General features: G+C 46.0%; 2 protein-coding genes across 5 annotated transcripts; one reads left to right on the top strand and one right to left on the bottom strand.

The window, feature by feature from the left end:
• The first annotated feature begins 77 nt into the window (after window positions 1-77).
• On the top strand, window positions 78-5,003 carry CFAP119 (cilia and flagella associated protein 119). The gene is made up of 9 exons (XM_081167639.1): window positions 78-241; window positions 1,340-1,371; window positions 1,585-1,650; window positions 2,125-2,294; window positions 2,614-2,684; window positions 2,834-2,950; window positions 3,468-3,528; window positions 3,848-3,925; window positions 4,607-5,003. Exons 1-9 carry the CDS (start codon window positions 218-220, stop codon window positions 4,777-4,779), a joined length of 792 nt encoding a protein of 263 aa, XP_081023765.1. The 5' UTR covers window positions 78-217; the 3' UTR covers window positions 4,780-5,003.
• A 477-nt stretch (window positions 5,004-5,480) lies between these two features.
• PHKG2 (phosphorylase kinase catalytic subunit gamma 2) lies at window positions 5,481-17,699 on the bottom strand. 4 transcript variants are annotated; one of them, XM_081167635.1, is made up of 10 exons: window positions 17,563-17,699; window positions 15,041-15,169; window positions 14,574-14,749; window positions 13,449-13,503; window positions 12,634-12,699; window positions 12,370-12,533; window positions 11,967-12,057; window positions 11,223-11,376; window positions 7,682-7,807; window positions 5,481-6,419 (listed from the first exon to the last, which is right to left on the bottom strand). In XM_081167635.1, exons 2-10 carry the CDS (start codon window positions 15,133-15,135, stop codon window positions 6,135-6,137), a joined length of 1,212 nt encoding a protein of 403 aa, XP_081023761.1. In that variant the 5' UTR covers window positions 15,136-15,169; window positions 17,563-17,699; the 3' UTR covers window positions 5,481-6,134. The 4 variants fall into 4 exon arrangements, with proteins under 4 accessions (XP_081023761.1, XP_081023763.1, XP_081023764.1 ...); XM_081167637.1 differs by having other exon boundaries at window positions 17,603-17,624; XM_081167638.1 differs by lacking the exon at window positions 17,563-17,699 and adding an exon at window positions 17,451-17,471.
• Between the last annotated feature and the right edge of the window lie 1,843 nt (window positions 17,700-19,542).

Genomic DNA, 19,542 nt, shown 5'->3' with positions numbered 1-19,542 from the left:
TATGTCGCTCTAAATATTCTATCTCTACTGATACTCTCTCTTCCCCCCCCCACCGCCGGAATACTTCAAAGAGAACCTCTACAATTGGCTAAGGGCTTCGCCCTCAAGTGTTCCTCGTTCTTATTGGACGAATTTCGACGGAATTCCAATTGGCTGAAGCAGAGATTGCTATGGCAACGCGTGATTCCCCCAACCTTCTACACTCCGACAGCCAGAGATGGGGTTGGAGGGCTTCCAGCAGGTGAAAGGGGCGGGGGGAATTCAATAATATTCACGTGCAGGCCAATATTTCCCATTTTTACTTCGAACATATTGCTGGGGAAAGGGGGGAGGGCGACACGAGGCAGAAACTCAACTGGGACAGCTTTTGGCGCAGTAGAAATGGTGGTAGGAAACGCTTCGCCTGCCAAGTGCCTGCCTGTCGTGCAGCTGTTGAAATCACAGGGATGTCTGTCAGGATTGGGAAGCAATCCTAATACCAAAAATTGTCAACGTTTCATAGTAAATAATAGTTATCTAGCAGTGGTAATAATAATAATCCATGCGGAAGTATAGGTTGTGATGATAAAATTAATAAAAATACTGGTATTAGAATAAAGTGCTGGGCCTAGGAGACTGGGTCAAAGTTTTACTTAGCCAGTAACTAAGCAGGTAACCTTGGTCAAGTCTCCTCACAGAGAGTTGTGTGGATAAAATGAGGGTAAAACCCCATGCAATACCTACCCCAAGCATTGTAGAAGGTGGGTGGAATGCATGCACATGTGAAAAACTGCAACTAAAATACATAATTCAACTGAAATGCAGGGGCACAGAACTGCACAGTGTGGATTTCTTAGGAGGAGTCCGTTTTCTCCTATCAGTCAGAGTAACTTGGACTATCTGCCATCTGCCTCACATTTTGCATAAACCACCAACATAAATGAAAATTGATTATGGTAAATAAAAATGTTCTGTTTGACAAAAAAAATGATCTTATTTGAAATTATAGCAATATGGCTTTCAGCTTTAAATTGTGTACCCAACACTATTCAAAGCACGCTCTAGCCAAGTAGAATTTGTTCCCATTGTGGCAAGATAATCTGTCACCAAATCTCATTGAAATAACCAGTAGTAATAATAGTAGTACTAGTAAAACATGCCTCTCCTGTATCAGCCTCTACAGGCACTGTAACTCTCCAGTGGCTTGACTTCACCCCCAAAGGCACATTCTTCTATTGTCTCTCGAAACAGACAGATGCCAGCAATAGTAGTATACAATTTGGTCATACAACTGTGTAAGAAAAAATATTTGTAAATTGATCCCTAACACTCCTACTCAAAAATTATTTCTGTTTTTCAGCCTCGGCCTCATAAGGCAAAGATATGCATGTGGTGAGTAACTGCTTATGTGTATTAATTTAGAAGAAGCATTAATTGCCACATCCTACCCCAGAATCAGCTGTATTTTGGTGCATGGCCTGAAAATCCTTGAATTTTGGCATTGCTGCATGTTTGATGCCCATTATACCTAAGACTGCTTGTGTACATTAAGAACATGAAGCTGTTTTTCAGGTTACTTGCTTTCCTTTGTTCTTCCTGTTCCAGGAAATATCTAGATGTTCACTCCATGGATTTAATCAACAAGGCTGGAACTACTGATGAACTGAAGAGGTGATGAGACATTAAGACTAAGAAACATTAGCCATGTCAGTCTCTTACCAAAACAAACATCTAAGTAAGAGTTACTGCTGAATAAACACATAGAGAATCAGGCTGCATTCAGGATGTTCCAGATAAAGGAACACATCCTAAATGCAGAGAGACAGAGGGTAAAGTCCTCTAAATTTTAAAGAACCAGCATTGGCTACTATAAGTACATATTTAACCAGACACTGTTTAAAGAGGTTACTAAGAATAGGTGGCTGGATATATCCAAGTCTGAAGAATCAAACTGGCAGTGAAATTTTAAAAAGCTTGATCTACTCCCTCACTGTTCTCAGGTGCAGAGTCATCTTATTGCAGATAGCTGTGCAAAATAAAGGCAGACTCCTACCAGTTAAAGGAAATAGTGATGATGGAAGAATTTTGTCATTCTCCCATCAAACAGGATTGTCTATACCTCCCTATTTCCCTTCTTCTCTGCAGCCTCCTCTCCAGACTCTTGGATTTGCAAGATTTCGAAACAAACCCACGCTCCACTATCTTATTGGATCTGTACTTCTACACCATCCAGTTCTGCCGGGAGCAGGGCTTCAACAGGGAACAGACCTCAGCCTTCTTCTCAATTGTGAAGGATGTACACGAGGCCTGTGTAGGTAAGCAAATGGATGTCAGAAGAGAGAAGGGAGTTTTGTGAATGGAAAAGAAGAATGAGGGGGATGTGGGAAAATGTGACCACAGAAGCCTCATTGGGAGCAATGTGGCATTATAAAGAGTAGGATGCTGTCTTAAGTACACAGTTCCTTTAGGTTATTGTGAATGCCTGTTAGTGCTATAGTGATGCTGCCTTATCGTAAGGCAAAGAGGTGAGAGTAACACCCAGAGCCGGTCCTGTTGGCTGCCAGTTGGGGAACTGGGCTGTAGGAAAAGGGCTTGAGAAGAAGAACATGATGCTTCCACCTTCTTCTCCTGTAGAAACACCACTGCCCAATGTGGAGGAATGCTACAACTACTTCTCTGAACTTGTTTTTTGCCACTCCATTCGGGTAAGTGTGTCCAGACAGGGCAAAAATGATAACACAACCGAGATGTCATCCCTCCCCAATATTCCTTTTTACAGCACTGCGTATGTGGAAGGGAATGGCACCCCCCCACACACACACACAATCTTACCTATTTTTTCACACTTCTTTAGAGACCCCCCTTCAGCATTGATCTCTTCAATCAGAACCAGCTGGTGCGCCTAACAGACTACATGATCAACACCTACTTCCGCCACTACAAACTTTACAAATACGCTTTCACTCCACAGGTAAAAATTTGTCAGGGTTTGGGTGGATGGGAAGGAGCTGTCATGTCACCTTCCCATGCCATGGGAGGAAAGAGTTTGCAGGATCCTGGATGATTTATGTGTAGCACAATGGATTAAACATGGACTCTGATGCTCCCGTGGATTTTGGGGTGGGATCCAACATTGCCACTCAGCTTCCATCTGCGGAACAGGAAAGGAAGCAATTTCCAGCTATTCCAAAGGAGCAGCACAAGAGCTTCTGCTCTGGAGGATCCCCCAACCCTCTAGAGAAGGTATAGGGGGAGAAAATTGCTGAAGTTTGCTTCCTTCCCATTCCACTGACAGAAGTCTTACCATCAACCTGAGCAACACTGCTGGATACGGCCCTTTGTTTTTAAGAGCAAGGTACTTGCCTTTGTGGAAGCAGTGAAAAGCATCAAAATGTGACCAGAAACTAGCCAGCCAGTGAAATCAGTGGATCACTCCTCAGCAGCCACATGCTCATACATACCGGTCCCAAATCCTCTCTCTTCCCTAGGTGCGATTGGACATATCATTCACTTACATTGGGATGCCTGAACCAGAGCCCAAATATGAAGGTAAGTGTGGGCAGGCCCAGATCCCCCTCCCTCTGAGCACAACAGTGTAAGCTGGCTGTCATTCACCTGTATTGACAAGGATGTTAAAGGGGTGAAAAAGAAATTGGCCAGTCCTTCTAAATGAGGACATCTCCCGGAATAGAAGAAGGGGAAGACAAAAGCTACACATAAATCTGTGGCAGAAGGTGGCTTTAAAGCAACTACCAAGAGGGTCCTACAGGCCCAAGGGAGTCTGTAGGAAAGGATGCAATATCAAGAGTTGTTGCCCCCAATCCAACCTTTTCCCCCAAAGGGTTTTTATCATCTCTTTCTTCTACAGAAGCAGCAACTGAGGACTCAGAGGCAGCTTTGTCACCTCTGCAGGAGGATATGGACGAGACAGCTATTGCTGAAGAAAGTAAGAGAGGGTAGCTCAGTGGCTGGGGCTCGTGTGTAGTATCCAGGGTGAGCTAAAATGTCCCCCAGCTCAGATTTCATCTTAGTCATGAGGTCTTGGGTGAACCTCCCTCCCTCCCTCTCTCTCTGCCCTTGGCTCCTCATCTGCAACCTGGGGATAGTTGCCCTACCCTACAGGCTTGTTGTAAAATCTACTGAGATTATGACCTTGCCTATGCATTGCACTAAGCCAAACCGTGGTGTAAACACGTGGTTCCCAGGGAGGATCTTGCAGCCAGTTTGCTCCTCCCCAGCCATGTTTTTGTTGCCACACCACACTGAACTAAGCCAGGTTGGAGTGGCATGGCATCCAAAACCAGGCTTGTACTTGAGCTCTCGCCAGGCTATCCACAAGCTTTAACCAAGAACAAACTTGTGGTTTGTCTGAAAAGAGCTTAACCAGAAACCTGGGTTTAGACAACATGCTAAGCCAGACATTGGCTTAGCTCAACACAGTATTGAAAGAGGCTGAGGCAGAGCAATGCAGCCCAGGCCAGTATGCGGTAAGTGCTTCAAATGCTGCAAAAGTGCCATTTAAACGGTAAGTAGTGTATTCTTTTTTTGGTGGGGGGGGGCACTCCTGAACCCCAAAGTGGTAGCCTAGAGGTGAGTGCTCTCTCCCGCTTATTCTGCCTCCTCCTAGGTCCCACCGCTGTGCTGCGAGAGTACATTGCAAACCAGCTCACCCAGGAGCTGACCATGTTGCGCCTTTCAGTAGATCAGCGCTTGAAGGCAACGGAGGACCAGTTTAATGCCAAGCTGCTCCAGCTGGAGAAGGGCCCGGGCAAGGGGGGTGCCAAGGGCAAGAAAAAATAAACAGGTTGGGAGGCGAGAGAATTAGCTTTTTAGATTAGAATGTTGAGAGGTTATCAGGCCCCACCCATAAAGTATCTCATTCCTCAGAAATTGTGGAAATGAATAATAGTCAAAAGGGGGGTGGGCCAGATAGACCACACTTTTAAATGCCTTTTAGAAACCTGTTTTTCAGAAACTTTCTACAGAAACTGTGATGTTAAGACATTAAAGAGCTTTCCTAACAATCGGTACCACTGTTGCACATCTTCTGTGTGTAGGATCCAGGCTGTATCTCCTCTCTCTCAGCCTGCTGCATTCCCCATCCGAAGCACTCAAACCATTATAGAGTAGGTCTCCTCACACCCTACTAGCAGAGCTGCTACACTTTGGGGGCGCTGTCTGAATTGGGGATGTGCGAGTATTGCAGGCATCATGCGTCCATGCCATCTCTCTCACTGGACCAGCTGCTGGAGTGAAACTGAAACACTGCCTTTCTTCAGATTTTCTCTTGAGTCCCTTTGACTCCCACTCTGTCCCACTCTTCTCAAGCTGACCTCTTTCCCCGTGGGTGCACACCCCTTCCAGCAGCAACAGGATACCCCCCACCCCCAAAACATTGAACACCCCTTGGATTTTTCGCAGGAGAAATTCAACTCTGTGCCCTCTCCCAACTGAAAGAATATGGCTGCTTCTTAGGAAGCAAAGAAAGCCAAAGTCCGGCATCAGTTTTGGTCACATTCCATTTTATTCTAATTGTGACATCACGGATGTGGAAAGATGGCACAACCAGGTGGAAAATAAAATACAATATAATCTACAGAGAAGGGTCGAGCCCAATTCCTGCTAGTAGGGAAAGGGAACTCTGCAATTTCCAATCCCAATCCACCCCCTTCCTCCCTGGACCACCCATACTGGCTATATGCAAGGATTGATCTCTCAGCAATGGTGAAATTGGCTGCTTTGAGGGGCAGGAGGTAGCAGGTCCCCTTACTGTGGGAAGAGATGCAAGGACAGAAAGTCCTTCTTCTGGCAACACACAGATAAACCTCCCTAATCCATACACATCTAACAATTCAGATGCTCTGTATTCTTGCCCTACACAGATATCGGGGCCCTTCCCAGGAATGTTAGGGGACCCTTAGTTTTCGACAGCCACAAACTCAGGAATTCTTTCCAGAAGGCAAAGAAGTCCTTGTTCCCCAATAAATTGGACCCCCCTTCGCATGCAAGGATGATACCTCCCCACAGGAGGTACTTGCCGTTCCCCCAAGAAGAGATGGAAGGTGGTGGGACAGTTCTTGAAGTGGCTCCTGCCTCCCTTCTTCATTCAGGGACCCAGTGATTCCGCAGTTGCACAGGGAGCAGCAACCGGGTGTTTAGTTGGGAGGGTCGTCCACCGCAGACACAGGGGCTTCCTCCCCCTCTGTGCTGAGCAAGACAAGCTGGATGGCCTTGGGGACGTTTTCAAAGAGGGCGGCCCGGTTCTGCTGCTCACCTTTCTTGACCCAGTGCCCATAGATGCGGAAGGCGCACGCGTCAATCAACTTGCGCACCCCCTTGAGCGCATAGGGGTCGCACATGAGCACCTCCTTGGTGACCGGCCGCACCCGCCGGTAGTTGGAGACGATGCGGATAGAGGCCCGCACAGTCCATGCAAGAACCTATCGCGGGAAAGAGACGGGAATAGTGTCAATATGGGAAGTGAGACCTAGAAGGTTAGCAGGAGAGAACATCAGCACTTGCTGTGCCAGACTAAGACCCACCTGGTCCGGCATTCCTATTTATCAATTCACGCTGTAATCCACGCTTTCATAAAATATATCAAGGTGGCTTACAATGGAGAGAGTATAATAAAATCAGTGTAGAAGTATCAGTAAAACATCAGTAGATACTGGTTGGTTTACAAAAAAAGTTCCTATTGTGAAGAGTGCTCTAAACAGTAGTTTTCAGCAGACTGAAATAAGGCATTTTCCTGCCAAACCTCTTCCGGATAAGGAGTTCAGCAGGGCAGGGCCTAAAGGCACAACCTCCAGTTAAGGCCAAATGAAACTCGGGGGCCTGGGCAACCTCCAGATGTGTCCTGTTTGAGCAGAGCTTTCCAAACCGTGCATCGCGAGTCACGACATGTTGGTTTGTCAGCTGCAGTGTGTTGGTGTGTCGCACGAGCGCTCCCCACACTCCTCCCGGGGGTGGAAAGGGGTTAGTTTAACCTCCGGTTTGCTAGTAAAACTGAATTACTGTCACAACATGATGCATATCTTAAAAGTGTATCACCAACATGAAATGTTTGGAAAACACTGTTAAAGAGGATCTCCGTGATCAAAGGGGAGTTTAATGCATGAGACCATCCTGAACGTACTTTGCACCCAAGCTGTTTAGGGCTTTGTGAATTAACACAAGGACCGTGAACCTGGCCTGGTAGCAAATCAACCATTTCTTCAGTGTGGCTTCTGGGAAGTCAACAAATGGGACATAAATGCAACAGCCCTCACTCCTTCTCCTGCTCCTCAGCAAGTGGTATTGAGAGACATGCTGCTACCTCTGATCCCATATCATAAAGCAATCATGACCACTACCTATTGATAGACACCCTCCATTAATCAGTGACAAAGGACTACGGAAGAAACACGTGGAAAGACAAAGTTTCAGGAGCATTACCAGAAAGCTATAAAGCACCAGCGTTGAAAGGAGATGATCAAATTGGGAAGGGGGATGCACACAAACTGACTAAGAAGCCCTAATTGATCCATCATACTGGTTTTGGTCAATTCACTGATTACATTGGGGGGGGGGAATGGTATGAAGGAAAAAAACACATTGTTTTTCGAAAACACTTGCACATGTTGCAGCAGGAACCACCTTAGAATAAATGTTTCCTCCTGTGTGGGAAACATTTGCATGGCAGGAGGATCAAGAGACTTGCCCTGAATGCATGGTGCGGATTGAAGAGCCGGCGTTTACGGCCGCCGTACTGCTGGAAGAAGGGGTGCTGGAGGGCCTGCTGAGCTGTCAACCGTTCTTCTGGATCCACCTGCAGCAGTCGTGAGATCTGCCAAACACACACACAGAGTTGGACAAGAGACATTTGGGGGAGAGGGCATATATTTGGCGCCCAATATAGAAGGCTGAGCAATTCAGGGGCTAATAATAATAATAATAATAATAATAATAATAATAATAATAATCTGTTTTCATCCCACCCTTCCTGCAAGAAGCTCAATACAGCATGAACAGTTCTCACACTGCAAGCTAAGTTAGGCTGGGAGATAGGGTCAAAGTCTTCCAATGAGTTTCGTGGCTAAATGGATATTTGAACCAGGATCTCCTCCGGTCCTACTCTGATATTCTCTAACCAATACACGCTGACTTTATCGCTTAGTTGTGAGTTTTTCCGCAGACTCTCACTTCTCCAGCTCCCTCTGTCAGTCTACTTTGCCAAACACTTCATGTCACTAGCTGCCAATCCGGGCCTTTGTTTCTGCAATGGAATCTTGTTTTTTAAACCTGCCAATTAGGGCAGAGGTGAAAGTACTGGAAGCCTCAGGCGATGATCTATTATCATGGGCAACAATCGCTGGGATCTCTTCTACCCCACTGTCACCACATTTCAAGACATGAATCTTAAAGCTGAGAAAAGCAGAAAAAGAATTATTGATCCTGAGAATGTTGGTTCTCTTTCTAAAGGGAAAAACAAGATTTTAGTTCTCAAGGCCTAGAAGATACATTTTGAAACTATAGAGGCTGCTGAAATATGTGACGCTTGAATTGGGAAACAAATAGGATTTTATGAGGTAAAGGGCAGGGATCCTTGTCTTACTCTTTGGTCCTCCCCATAACAAGCAAAAACAGAATACTGTAAAATATACAAACAGGTTTGAAATGTGTAACACAGATGTAAAGATACTGGATTTTTTTAAAGCAGAGATTAAATGTAAGAAGGTTGTTACAATAGCAGTATTTGATATAAAAATGGTTAATTGTGTGAAGAAGCAGGGAAAACCAGCATTTTGTTTCTGGCTGAAGTCAGAAAATATATAATGTATGTGGGTTCAGCTGGCACACTTGCCAGGAAGGAGCTAGTTTCAAAATACCAGATTTGGCTCCATACTTGCTAGGTTTACAGTTAATGGCAGTTAGCTGTGGACTCTACCTTTTATTAGGGTCAAGTGAATTGAAAAAGTCAAATGGTGATAGGTCCTTTCATGGACATTCCGTTCGAATGATTGGTCCAGTGAGGACTCGGAACTCCAGAAAGAACCCAATGATTGGCCAGAGGGAGTAAATATAAGGGCAGACACAGCATTCTTTGGGAGCAGTTGGTCAGGAGACTAGAGAGAGTCAGAAGGTGAGCTTAGAACCACAGGAGACAGGGGCTGAGGGAGGCTAGCCAGGAGAGGTGTTTTCCAGGATGGTGTCTGACCAGAGTTGCCAGCAGCTGACAGTGGGCCTCAGGAAGCAGAAAGACTTCAGAGGCAGCACCATCATGGCTGAGTCTTCAAGCACCAGACCAGAAGAGAGATTTCTGAAGAAAACTGAATCAAGCCGATCAGGGGGTGAGCAGGAGTCTCAAGAGATGGGAGTTCAGTCTGACTAACAGTTGAGACACCCTTAACTACCTTGTGCTCTTTCAGGATTACCCTGACCAGAGCAGCGGATAAATGGAGATCTGGCTATCAGGTCGACATAGGGATGAGAACTAGGACAATTATGTAGCAACCTCTTTTGAGCCAACGCCAGATTTAAAGTAGAAGTAACATATTTTCACCCCCAGTTTCACCTGGGGGGATCTGGTGAAGGGAATGATGGTGAAATGGGATAGAGATCTTGGTCATAATATTGAATATAATAAATGGCAGACACTCTGGAGGAAAGGTATAAAATTCACAGCATGTGCAACCCTTTGCGAAAATTTAGAGAAAATGATGTACCGCTGGTACCTGACTCCAGCAAAGCTAGGAAAGATGTATAAAACTGTTGATAATACCTGCTGGAGATGTAGAGACAAGATTGGGACTTTTTACCATATCTGGTGGACCTGTGACGTAGTGAAAGAATTCTGGGGACAAATTTTTGATGAACTGAAAAAAATCTTGAAGTATAATTTCCCAAAAATCCCTGAATTGTTTCTTTTAGGTATGATTGGCGATGAAATAAAAAAAATAGATCAAACCTTTTTTCAATATGCCATGGTCGCGGCGAGGATTTTAATAGCGCAAAAATGGAAATCCCCTGACTTACCTACGATCGGAGAGTGGCAATTGAGATTATATCAATATATCGAATTAGCGAGACTAACACAAAAAATAAGACAAAACAATACAGTTAAATACAAAGATGATTGGACTAAATTCTTAAATTATTTTGAGACCATCATGGGAATTAATAATTTATCAGTAGACGATAACTAAAACCCTCGATGTATAATGCAATTTTTTCAGTAATACTGCAGGAATAATATAAGGATATGTAATCCAAGACCGAGTTGAACGGAAGTTTTTTATTTGTAAGTGTTTATGCTTTATGTGTCTTTTTTCTTTCTTGGCTTTTTGCTTCTTCTTCTCTTTTCTTTCTTTTCTTCTTCTTTTTTTGAGGGATTTTTCTGTGTATGTATATATATGTAACATAGTGTGATATGTGTATCTTTCTTAATAAAATTTAATAATAATAAAAAAGCAACTTAAAATAAATAAATAAAGTAGAAGTAACATATTTTAGCAATCATCAAACTACAGTGGTGCCCCGCAAGACGAATGCCTCACAAGACGGAAAACTCGCTAGATGAAAGAGTTTTCCATTTTGGAGGTGCTTCGCAAAACGAATTTCCTATGGGCTTGCTTCGCAAGACGACAATGTCTTGCGAGTTACTGCTGGTTTTTCCCCCTTCCCCCCCTTTTTCTAAGCCGCTAAGCCGCTTATCAGCTGATCCGATCAGCAGATAAGCCGCTAAAAGCCGCTAATAGCGCTAATCCGCTAATCCTTCAATGGGCTTGCTTCGCAAGACGAAAAAACCGCTAGACGAAGAGAATCACAGAATGGATTCTTTTCGTCTTGCGAGGCACCACTGTATGTTGTTAAATAAATACCTGCATTAAAGCTATGATTTTATATTAAATAAGCTTTAATGCCTATTTGTTTAACACAAGCCTCCAGCTCCATTTGTGCCATGCCTCTAATCCGCTACTCCATGTAGTAAAAGGTTAAAGCAACCAGCTGGAATTAAATAGTGGCAGCTATGAAGTAAAAAGTAGGTACACTGTATATAAACTGCATGAGACAGGGATCCTATAGGATTTAATAAGAAATTGGTGGGAAAGGAAATCCCAGTTGGGCCCAGCCGGTAAGATCCTTCACAATACCACATTGCAGAACTCTCTTTTCTGGGCACAGATGTTTCCTAAAAGGAGATGTTGAATGTACATGTAGCTCAAGTTGTGTTACAAGAGATGGGATTTTCACCATCTTACCAGATCTTTGACTGTGTCGGACCGGTCATCCCACTCAGGGGAGCCAAACTGGTATCGCCCTTCCATGATCATCCGAAGCATCAGCATCTGCTTACGGTGCCAGAAAGGAGGAGAGCCAGCCAAGAGGGTGAAAAAGATGACTCCACAGGCCCAACTTCAGGGAAAGGAGGAGAGAGCTTTATTTCCTGCACCCTTTTCCCAAACACCAAAATTGGAGAACAGCAAAGCAGAAAGACTAAGGAATATTGGCCGAGGAAGCACCCTATACAATTAGTGCAGCTTTTTGGAATCTTGGGGGGTGTTATTTATTTATTTATTTAAAATTACCGTGCTTCATCTATGGGAAACTGTCAAAATATTGTTCCCATTCAAAACAACAACAACACAAAACCCAGTCCATATTTTGCCTCCAGACTCAAGCATGTAAGCGCATGCAAAATCTTGTCAATGGGTGTAGTTGTTCTGCCAACTAAAGAATATGATGGTGGAGTTCCAAGCTACTTTCAAATAGTGACTGTGTGGTGAGTAACAAGGGGACAGAGGGACAGAACCTGGGGAGAGAACAACTGATTCCCCCCCTCCCATTCCCTTGGGCAAAAGAGCAGCGAGTAGACACCTCTCTCTCAAAACAGGTATAAAGACCCAGCTGAGCTTTGGCTCTTGTCATGGAACTTCCTTCACCCCTCCTTCCCCAAAAACTATCCCTCCGCCAAGGGGGACAGGTGTTAGCTAGATGTCACTTACAGGTCCACTTCCTTTCCATAACCAGGGTGGGTTTCGTCCATGGAGCATTTCAGGATCTCTGGGGCCAGGTAGCCAGGGGTCCCACACAGCTCTAAGGAAGGAGTTGGAAATTACAGAGGTGCATAAGGTTTGGTGCCCAAGAATCTCAAATCAGGAGTCACTGCTAGCAGGAGCTGTGTGAGTCAGACCAGCCACCCTGCTCACAGCAGAATCACAGAATCTGTAGTGTTGGAAGGGGCCACAAGAGTCATCTAGTCCAACCCCCTGCAGTGCAGGAATATTTTGCCCAACGTGGGGCTTGAACCCACAACCTAGAGATTAAAAATCTCATGCTCCACTGACTGAGCTATCAATGAGCTGGTCTGCCCTACAGAGACCTGTACTCAGACTGGCCCATGCCCACCTCGCAGCTTCTCCCCTGGCTTCAGGTGGCAGGAAAAGCCAAAATCCGAGAGTTTGATGTTCAGCTGGTCATCCATGAGGATATTCTCGGGCTTGAGATCTCGATGGATGATATTATTGGCGTGAAGGTAGCTCACGGCGTCCAAGAGGGCTCGCATGATACACCTGAAAGAAGAGAGGTCACAGATCATCACAGAAAAACAGCTGGAGCCGGGCCAAGAGAGCTTCTGCCTCCCCAGGTCCAGCAGAGGGGACGGCACATTACCTGGTCTCCTTCTCGCTGAGGGTCACCTTCTCCGTAAGGTAGTCAAAGAGCTCCCCGCGTCTCATCCTGTCAGGGGAATGTGAGATGGGGTAAATCCACATGCAATGGGGGTGGCATGGAGGAGGAGAAGAAGAGTTTGGATTTGATATCCCGCTTTATCACTACTCGAAGGAGTCTCAAAGTGGCTAACATTCTCCTTTCCCTTCCTCCCCCACAACAAACACTCTGTGAAGTGAGCGGGGCTGAGAGACTTCAGAGAAGTGTGACTGGCCCAAGGTCACCCAGCAGCTGCATGTGGAGGAGCGGGGAAGCGAACCCGGTTCACCAGATTACGAGTCTACCGCTCTTAACCACTACACCACACTGGCTCTCCCCATCTCCCCTTCCTACGCACTTACAATGTCTCACTAAAATACCTCTACTTATCTACACTGAAGAGGAACTTCAGAGGCACAACAGCAAGCACACAGGCATTGTGGGTTTGAAAGCAACACCACTTCAGCCCACAAGGGTTGGGAAGCCTAGCAGCAGAAATCCACTGCCTCTGTCAACTTCCCTTTTCAACAACTATTATGGCTCCTCCTTCCACCCAGCTGCCTCTCTGAGGGTGGCTTCACACATTACTTCTCAAAACCAGACTGATCGCCATCTTGGAAGAAGAGGGCCTGTAACATGCAATGGGAAAGTACGTCTCTCTATTTTTCCTTTTAATCCTTCTTGGGAGGGTCAAGACCCACAACAGCTACAAGGGCGTTTCCCATCTTGGTGAGAACAGGGTGGATCAGCACTCCTCTTTTCAATAGCTTGTTACTTACAAGTCAAACACCAGGAACATGAAGGCAGATGACTCATAGGAATCTATCAGAGTAACTGGAGAGGGAGAGAGAGAGAAGGAGGAGAAAGAGGGGGATTGGATTATACAGTTCGAGAGCTGATTGCTTCACCGATATAAAATGGCAGGAAACAGCTCCATCTCAGTGCCTAGAGACAGGCAGCTACAATGAAAGAGAGCATGGCCACAGTCTTATTGTGCTAACAGTGCTGTGTAGCTTTAGGAATGGGGGAATCTACCGCCCTCCAGCACGGCCAATGGTAACAAATTATGAGAGCTAGAGTCCCACAGCTTATGGGAGGCGGTCACAGGTTAGACACTGCTGAAGTAGGCAATGGGGGGGGGTGTTCATCCCTTTCAGCAGTAGGGTAGGAGAGCTGCGGGGAAATCACATTTGGCAAACCAATGCGCCCCTTTGGTTTCAGATGGTACATGGCTAGGTGAGTCTAAAAAGCCCAGGACACAAATTTTCATGACCTCCCATCGGCTGTGGTGGCTCATTTACCAGAAGTAATGTATTTACTGTTAACTCTGGAATGTATACTCTATTCTGACCAAACTAGGACTCCTGATGTATATTTTGCTCTCACTCTTCTGTCAATTGACCAAATTGCCACTCCCCAACAGACCTCCCTTTGCTCCTTTCAACCCCCCCTTCCCACTTTGCTACATTCCACACTCCCAGCAATCTCCTGCTCCCCACCCCAATGCAAACCCTAAACATGGTTTCCTCCATTCCGACAACAATTAAGGGCAGGGCAATTCTCATTACCAGTCCGCATAGCCAGCAGTCAAGGATGATGGAATTGGCAGCTCAAAAACATCCAGAGTGTCACAGGTTCCCCACCCCTGATTTAGGAGTGTGCAGGATGAGACCAAACAATGATTAAGGAAGTAGAGATGGGCGCAGATGTCAACATGGTTGCTGTGAATGTTGAGATCATCAACATGGTGGAAGGCCTAGATGCTGGGGGGGGGGGTTCATTTGGAGGCAACTATGCAATATAAAATTACATTTGAGAAAATACTAGGGTTTCAGTAGGAGGCCCAAATATTGGGATGCATATTTGGGTTACAGAGATGCTGGGCTGGGTGGGTAGTCACTCACTGATGTAGGGGTGTCCAGAGACCTGGCGCAGGATTTCAATCTCTTTGCCTGTCGATAAGCGCACTTCCTCGAGCTGCTGTGGGGTCATGCGTTCCGGAGTAACCTCAATAATCTTCACTGCATACTCCTGGCCTGTCTGCTTGCGTATGCAGCGCCGGACCACGCTGCTGACACCCCTGCAGAAGAGCAGAGATGAACAAACAGCAAGAGAGACGTCAAGTTTCTAAAAAATATTGGCTCCACAGTGGGGTAGAAATGTAGGACAGAGGTTGGAAAGCCATAACTCCTCCAGATGTTCTGGACTACAATTCCCATCATCCCTTATTATTGGCCATGCTGGCTGCTGGGAGCTGAAGTCCAACAATATATGGAGGGAAACAGTTTATCCACTTGTAGTGTAATGGGTCCCCATCCCAGCACATCATTCAATCCATGATTATCCGCCCCCATCCTGACCCACTCCTCACCTGCCAATTACATCCTTGGGGTCATATTTCTGGTAGAACTCTTTGGCTCCAGCCCAGTCCGGAAGCTCATCTTCTAGACCCACGTCCCGGGTCATCCTATTGTAGATGTGGAATGCTCTGGATCAAGAGCTGAAAAGCAAAGGGTGATGGCAGCAGTGATATTTAGACAGCTGAATACTTCAAACACCAGCTCCCCAAGAAGAGACATTTTGAAAGGTCAACATGGAAGGTGGAATGCAAGGAATGCAACACAGCAGTTGGAGAGCTAAGAAGGGCAGTAAACATAAGAGGCAAAGGATGTCTGATGTAAGGGGAGGCAGGTAGAAACATGCCAATTACCACGCCACTTTCAGGGGAGTTGTGGAAGAGCTAAAGGAGAATGACCCAGTCTTGGTCATCACTGGGCAGTAACCACTGGTAGGGCATAGCTGACAATTTCATCAGACACATTTCAGCCATCAAGTTATCAAGGCCTCCGACACAAATCACAGGTCATGAAGCCTCCTCCCTTTAGATCATCAAACTAATCAAAATCAACAAGTTGGAGGACTGCAATGTGGCTGCATCAGATTTCCCCAAACAGGGAAGAAAAAGACCAAATAGCCTGAATCAGTGCTCTGGCACAACCACAATGACAGGTTTATTGCTGCCTTGAGGATATAACTACAGAGCCAGTGTGGTGTAGTGGTTAAGAGCGGTAGTCACGTAATCTGGGAAACCGGGTTCACATCTCCGCTCCTCCACATGCAGCTGCTGGGTGACCTTGGGCCAGTCACACTTCTGTGAAGTCTCTCAGCCCCACTCACCTCACAGAGTGTTTGTTGTGGGGGAGGAAGGGAAAGGAGAATGTTAGCCGCTTTGAGACTCCTGAAGGGGAGTGAAAGGCGGGATATCAAATCCAAACTCTTCTTCTTCTTCTACAGCAAGACTGCAGGGGGGAGTAGATTGCAGAACTGATCTAAAGGAGATTGCTCTTCAAATGTCAGCCGTGAATGGTGCAGCTTATATCCTTTATTTTCCATCCTCATACTGCAGCAATTCTTATTCTTTCTTCCTCCAAGCAACTTGGGACCAACATTTCAACTGCCTTATAACCCTGTGAGGTTAAGCTATGCTAAACCCCACAGAGATTATGAACTCAGATCTCTCTGCAATACGGCTGCCATCCAAAACATCCTGACTGCCACTGTGGAGCTTCATTTCAAACAAATATGCATAGGATTGTTCAATAGCCATCTACTACATCCCCATGACTCTCATATCTCTTTAGTCCTTCAAAACAGATCCTTACAACCGTGAGTTTGAAACAATACACTGCAATTACATCTCCTGGGTATCAATACAAATTAGGAAAATAAAAAGAGCCTGCTGGGTTGGACCAATGATCTGGCCATCATCCTGTTCTCATAGTGGCCAGCCGTATGCCTATGAGAAGCCTGCAAGCAGGACCTGAGAACATCCTGTGGTTTATAGCAGCTGGTATTCAGGATCTCACTGCTTCTGATCATGGAAGCAGAGTATAGCCAAATAAGAACAGTTGAAGGGAACCTTTTTTTCAGCCACATTCCCTTCTAGACAAGCTTCTGGGGGCTACATGCCCCATGCGGGGCTGAACAGGGCCAAATGCAAAAGTGGGAGGGGCAACAAGTGTCAATATAACCTTTGACCATTAGGCTACTTCCTACACACACACACACACACACCCCTCTACCCTCCATTCAGGGAAGCAAAGAGTTCTAGGACACATTCCAGCCAGGCAAAACCATTCAAGGAGTGTGCAAAGCAAGGCCTATAAGGGGTGTGGCTGGGGAGAGTCCTGAGGGCCAGACAGAGAGGTTGGGAGGGCTAGAAGACCACATTCAGCCCCTGAGCATGAGGTCTCCCACCCCTGAATCAGAATAAACATACACTGACCACAGGCTTGGCAGGATAGATTTTATGATCCAGATTGTGCATAGGAGCATATCACAACCCCTATTAAACAATTATGGCACATCCCTACTAAACAATCCCTATTACATTATCTGGAGTGTATAACCCCTTCTACAAGATCAAACCCATAATACCCCTCATTCTTTCCCCATCCCAGGACTTCCCCTTCTAAAAACATCTGCAATACTGGACCACCTTGAAGGACTGGTGTAAGGATTACTAAGACAGCCCTTCGTTCATTATATAAATAACCAACGTTTAAACTATTATACTATAATCTATGCAGCGGTTGACAAGATACCCATGCTGTTTATCCTGGAAGTCCCCTTCCCAAGTCTCAATTCAGAGCCACGCAGAAGTGGGAAATGCACTCTGTTTATACTCAGAGGCACTCTGTCCGTAGATTTCAGAACCGTGGCCTAGCACTGTCAACAGGTTCCGGGGCTCATGAGAGCCCCAGGGTGAAATGAAGCCTTGCCTATCGGTCCAGCCCTTCCCAGTCGCCTCCCTTTCTTCTCTCCAGAGGGATTCCACACGCCGCCCCGCCCCGCCCCGCCCGCGCACGCGGAGGGACTCCCCGAGATCCTCACCCGGCAGCGCCGTTGCTGGATGCGAGTGAATGACCCCCACCTGCAGCCGGCGACTCCCAGGCTCCGCCTCCTCTTCTCTCTGATTGGTCCGTTGCGTTCCAGAGGCGCGGCCGGGCAGTAGCACCAATCGGCGAAAGGAGAAAACAGGGTGTGTCGAGACGGAGGAAGGCCGGCATCCAGTGAGTGGACGGATGGAGAGGGAGCCCTGTCAGCGGCAGTAGCCAATCAGCGCTAAGGTGAAGAAATATGGGGCGGGGATTAAAAGAGGAAGCGGCTGTTTCCGAACGGCAGCAGGGGAGGGGAGAATGCTCAGCCAATGAGCAAAGCCACGGAAGGGCGGGCAAAAGAAGCGCGTTATTGACAGGCGAGTTGACCCATCAGCTGCTCATTTTGAGCAACAGCGCTGAGGGGAGGAGCTCAGAATCCGAAGGCTGGGGAAGACAGCGGCCAATCGCGATCGGAAGTGGGCGGGAGCAGAACATTGGGGTTATTCAGGGTTTCATAATCGCGATACTAAAGGTCAGGATGAGGTCATTTCTACTACTTTCCCTCCTTCGGTTATTTGTTATGCAATGACACAATAAACACCCCCCAAAACGGAAAATACACTAGGGTCTCTCTACGGAGCAGGAGGGAATTTGTGCATTTTATTACTATCTCCATAAACTGCTGCCTCTTGTCTCCTGGGTGGTCCTTTCGTGTCTTCAGTTTGGGACAAATCAGGAGTTTGGCTGTGAACAAAACAAGATGGTTATAATGATGATGATTCCATCTTTCCTCCAAGGAGCTCGAGGCAGTACATATTTCCTGCCTGCCTCCTCTTCCGCTCTTCACAACAGTCTTGTGAAGTGAGTTCTGGCTGACAGATAATGACCCGCCCAAGTCACTCATCTGCTCATCATGGATGATTAAGCATTTGAACCTGTGTCTCCCTGACCCATCATTTTAACCTCAACATCACAGTTGGTCTTCGGGTTTCCTGCACCGAATAAATTGCTCCATCCCATGACATCCATAGGGGAAGAAAATCCCTCCAGTAGGACACCCAGTCGCCCAGAGGCAGCTACACAAAGTGTAAAAGGATTCCTTGGGCCAAAAGGCTTTCCCTCTCCTTCTGCATATGCGAAATCAAGCTACATGGCCTCTCCTCCACCCCAAATTTTGCCCTGACAAAGATGTGATCTCTTAACATGCAGTAAGAATCGCTCACTCTCTTCTTAAGGTGGGAGGGAGGTGGTTATTGGCTGGTTGTTTTTATCATATATTTTTAGGTTGTGAACCAACCTGAGATCTGTGGATGAAGGGCAGTATACAAATTTAATGTAAGTAAATAAATAAATAAATAAATAACAAATGCCAGGTACAGTTATATCCGTTGTCTGACCAGCATCTGCCAGTAGTGGTTATACAAGTGTCGTTATTAATGCTTTTTCATTAAGCATTAATGGAAGTGTAACTTCAGAACAGCATCAAGCATTACAAGGCAACATAGGCTTGTGTACAACACCATACAGTCAAACAACATGACTGCCCCTCAAGAATCCTGAGAACTGTACTTTGTGAAGGGTGCTGGGCACTATGAGGGGTAAATTACAATTTCCAGGATTCTTGGGAGGGAAACTAACTGGTTAAAATGTATGGCATGTATGAGGCTGAAGTTGGCAATACAACTCACACAGCTGTTGTATATGTAGCATGTAGAAAGCTGCCACACCTCATACCTATACTTCTAATTCCAGATGCTAACCAGCAGCCTCTCCCTTGGAGCCTGCATGTAACAAGAAATCAGCGATTAAAATAGTTGTGAATGTTAACACCTTTCATCTCAGCTAAGGATGCTAAGCCTGACTGACCCCCCCCAAACCATTCTAGCCTCCAATTACATATGGCTGAAGCCCCTTCTCTGCATATTGTATGTTGCATTAATTTACCTTTTTAATTGTCTGCAGACAAGAAAACAACAGAGTATTGGAGTGGCAC

The sequence above is a fragment of the Podarcis bocagei genome (genome assembly GCF_964188305.1).
Source record: "Podarcis bocagei genome assembly, chromosome: 13".
Taxonomy (NCBI): Eukaryota; Metazoa; Chordata; class Lepidosauria; order Squamata; family Lacertidae; genus Podarcis; species Podarcis bocagei.
The sequence above is the reverse complement of the archived record's forward strand: the minus strand, read 5'-3'. Positions and strand labels throughout refer to the sequence as shown.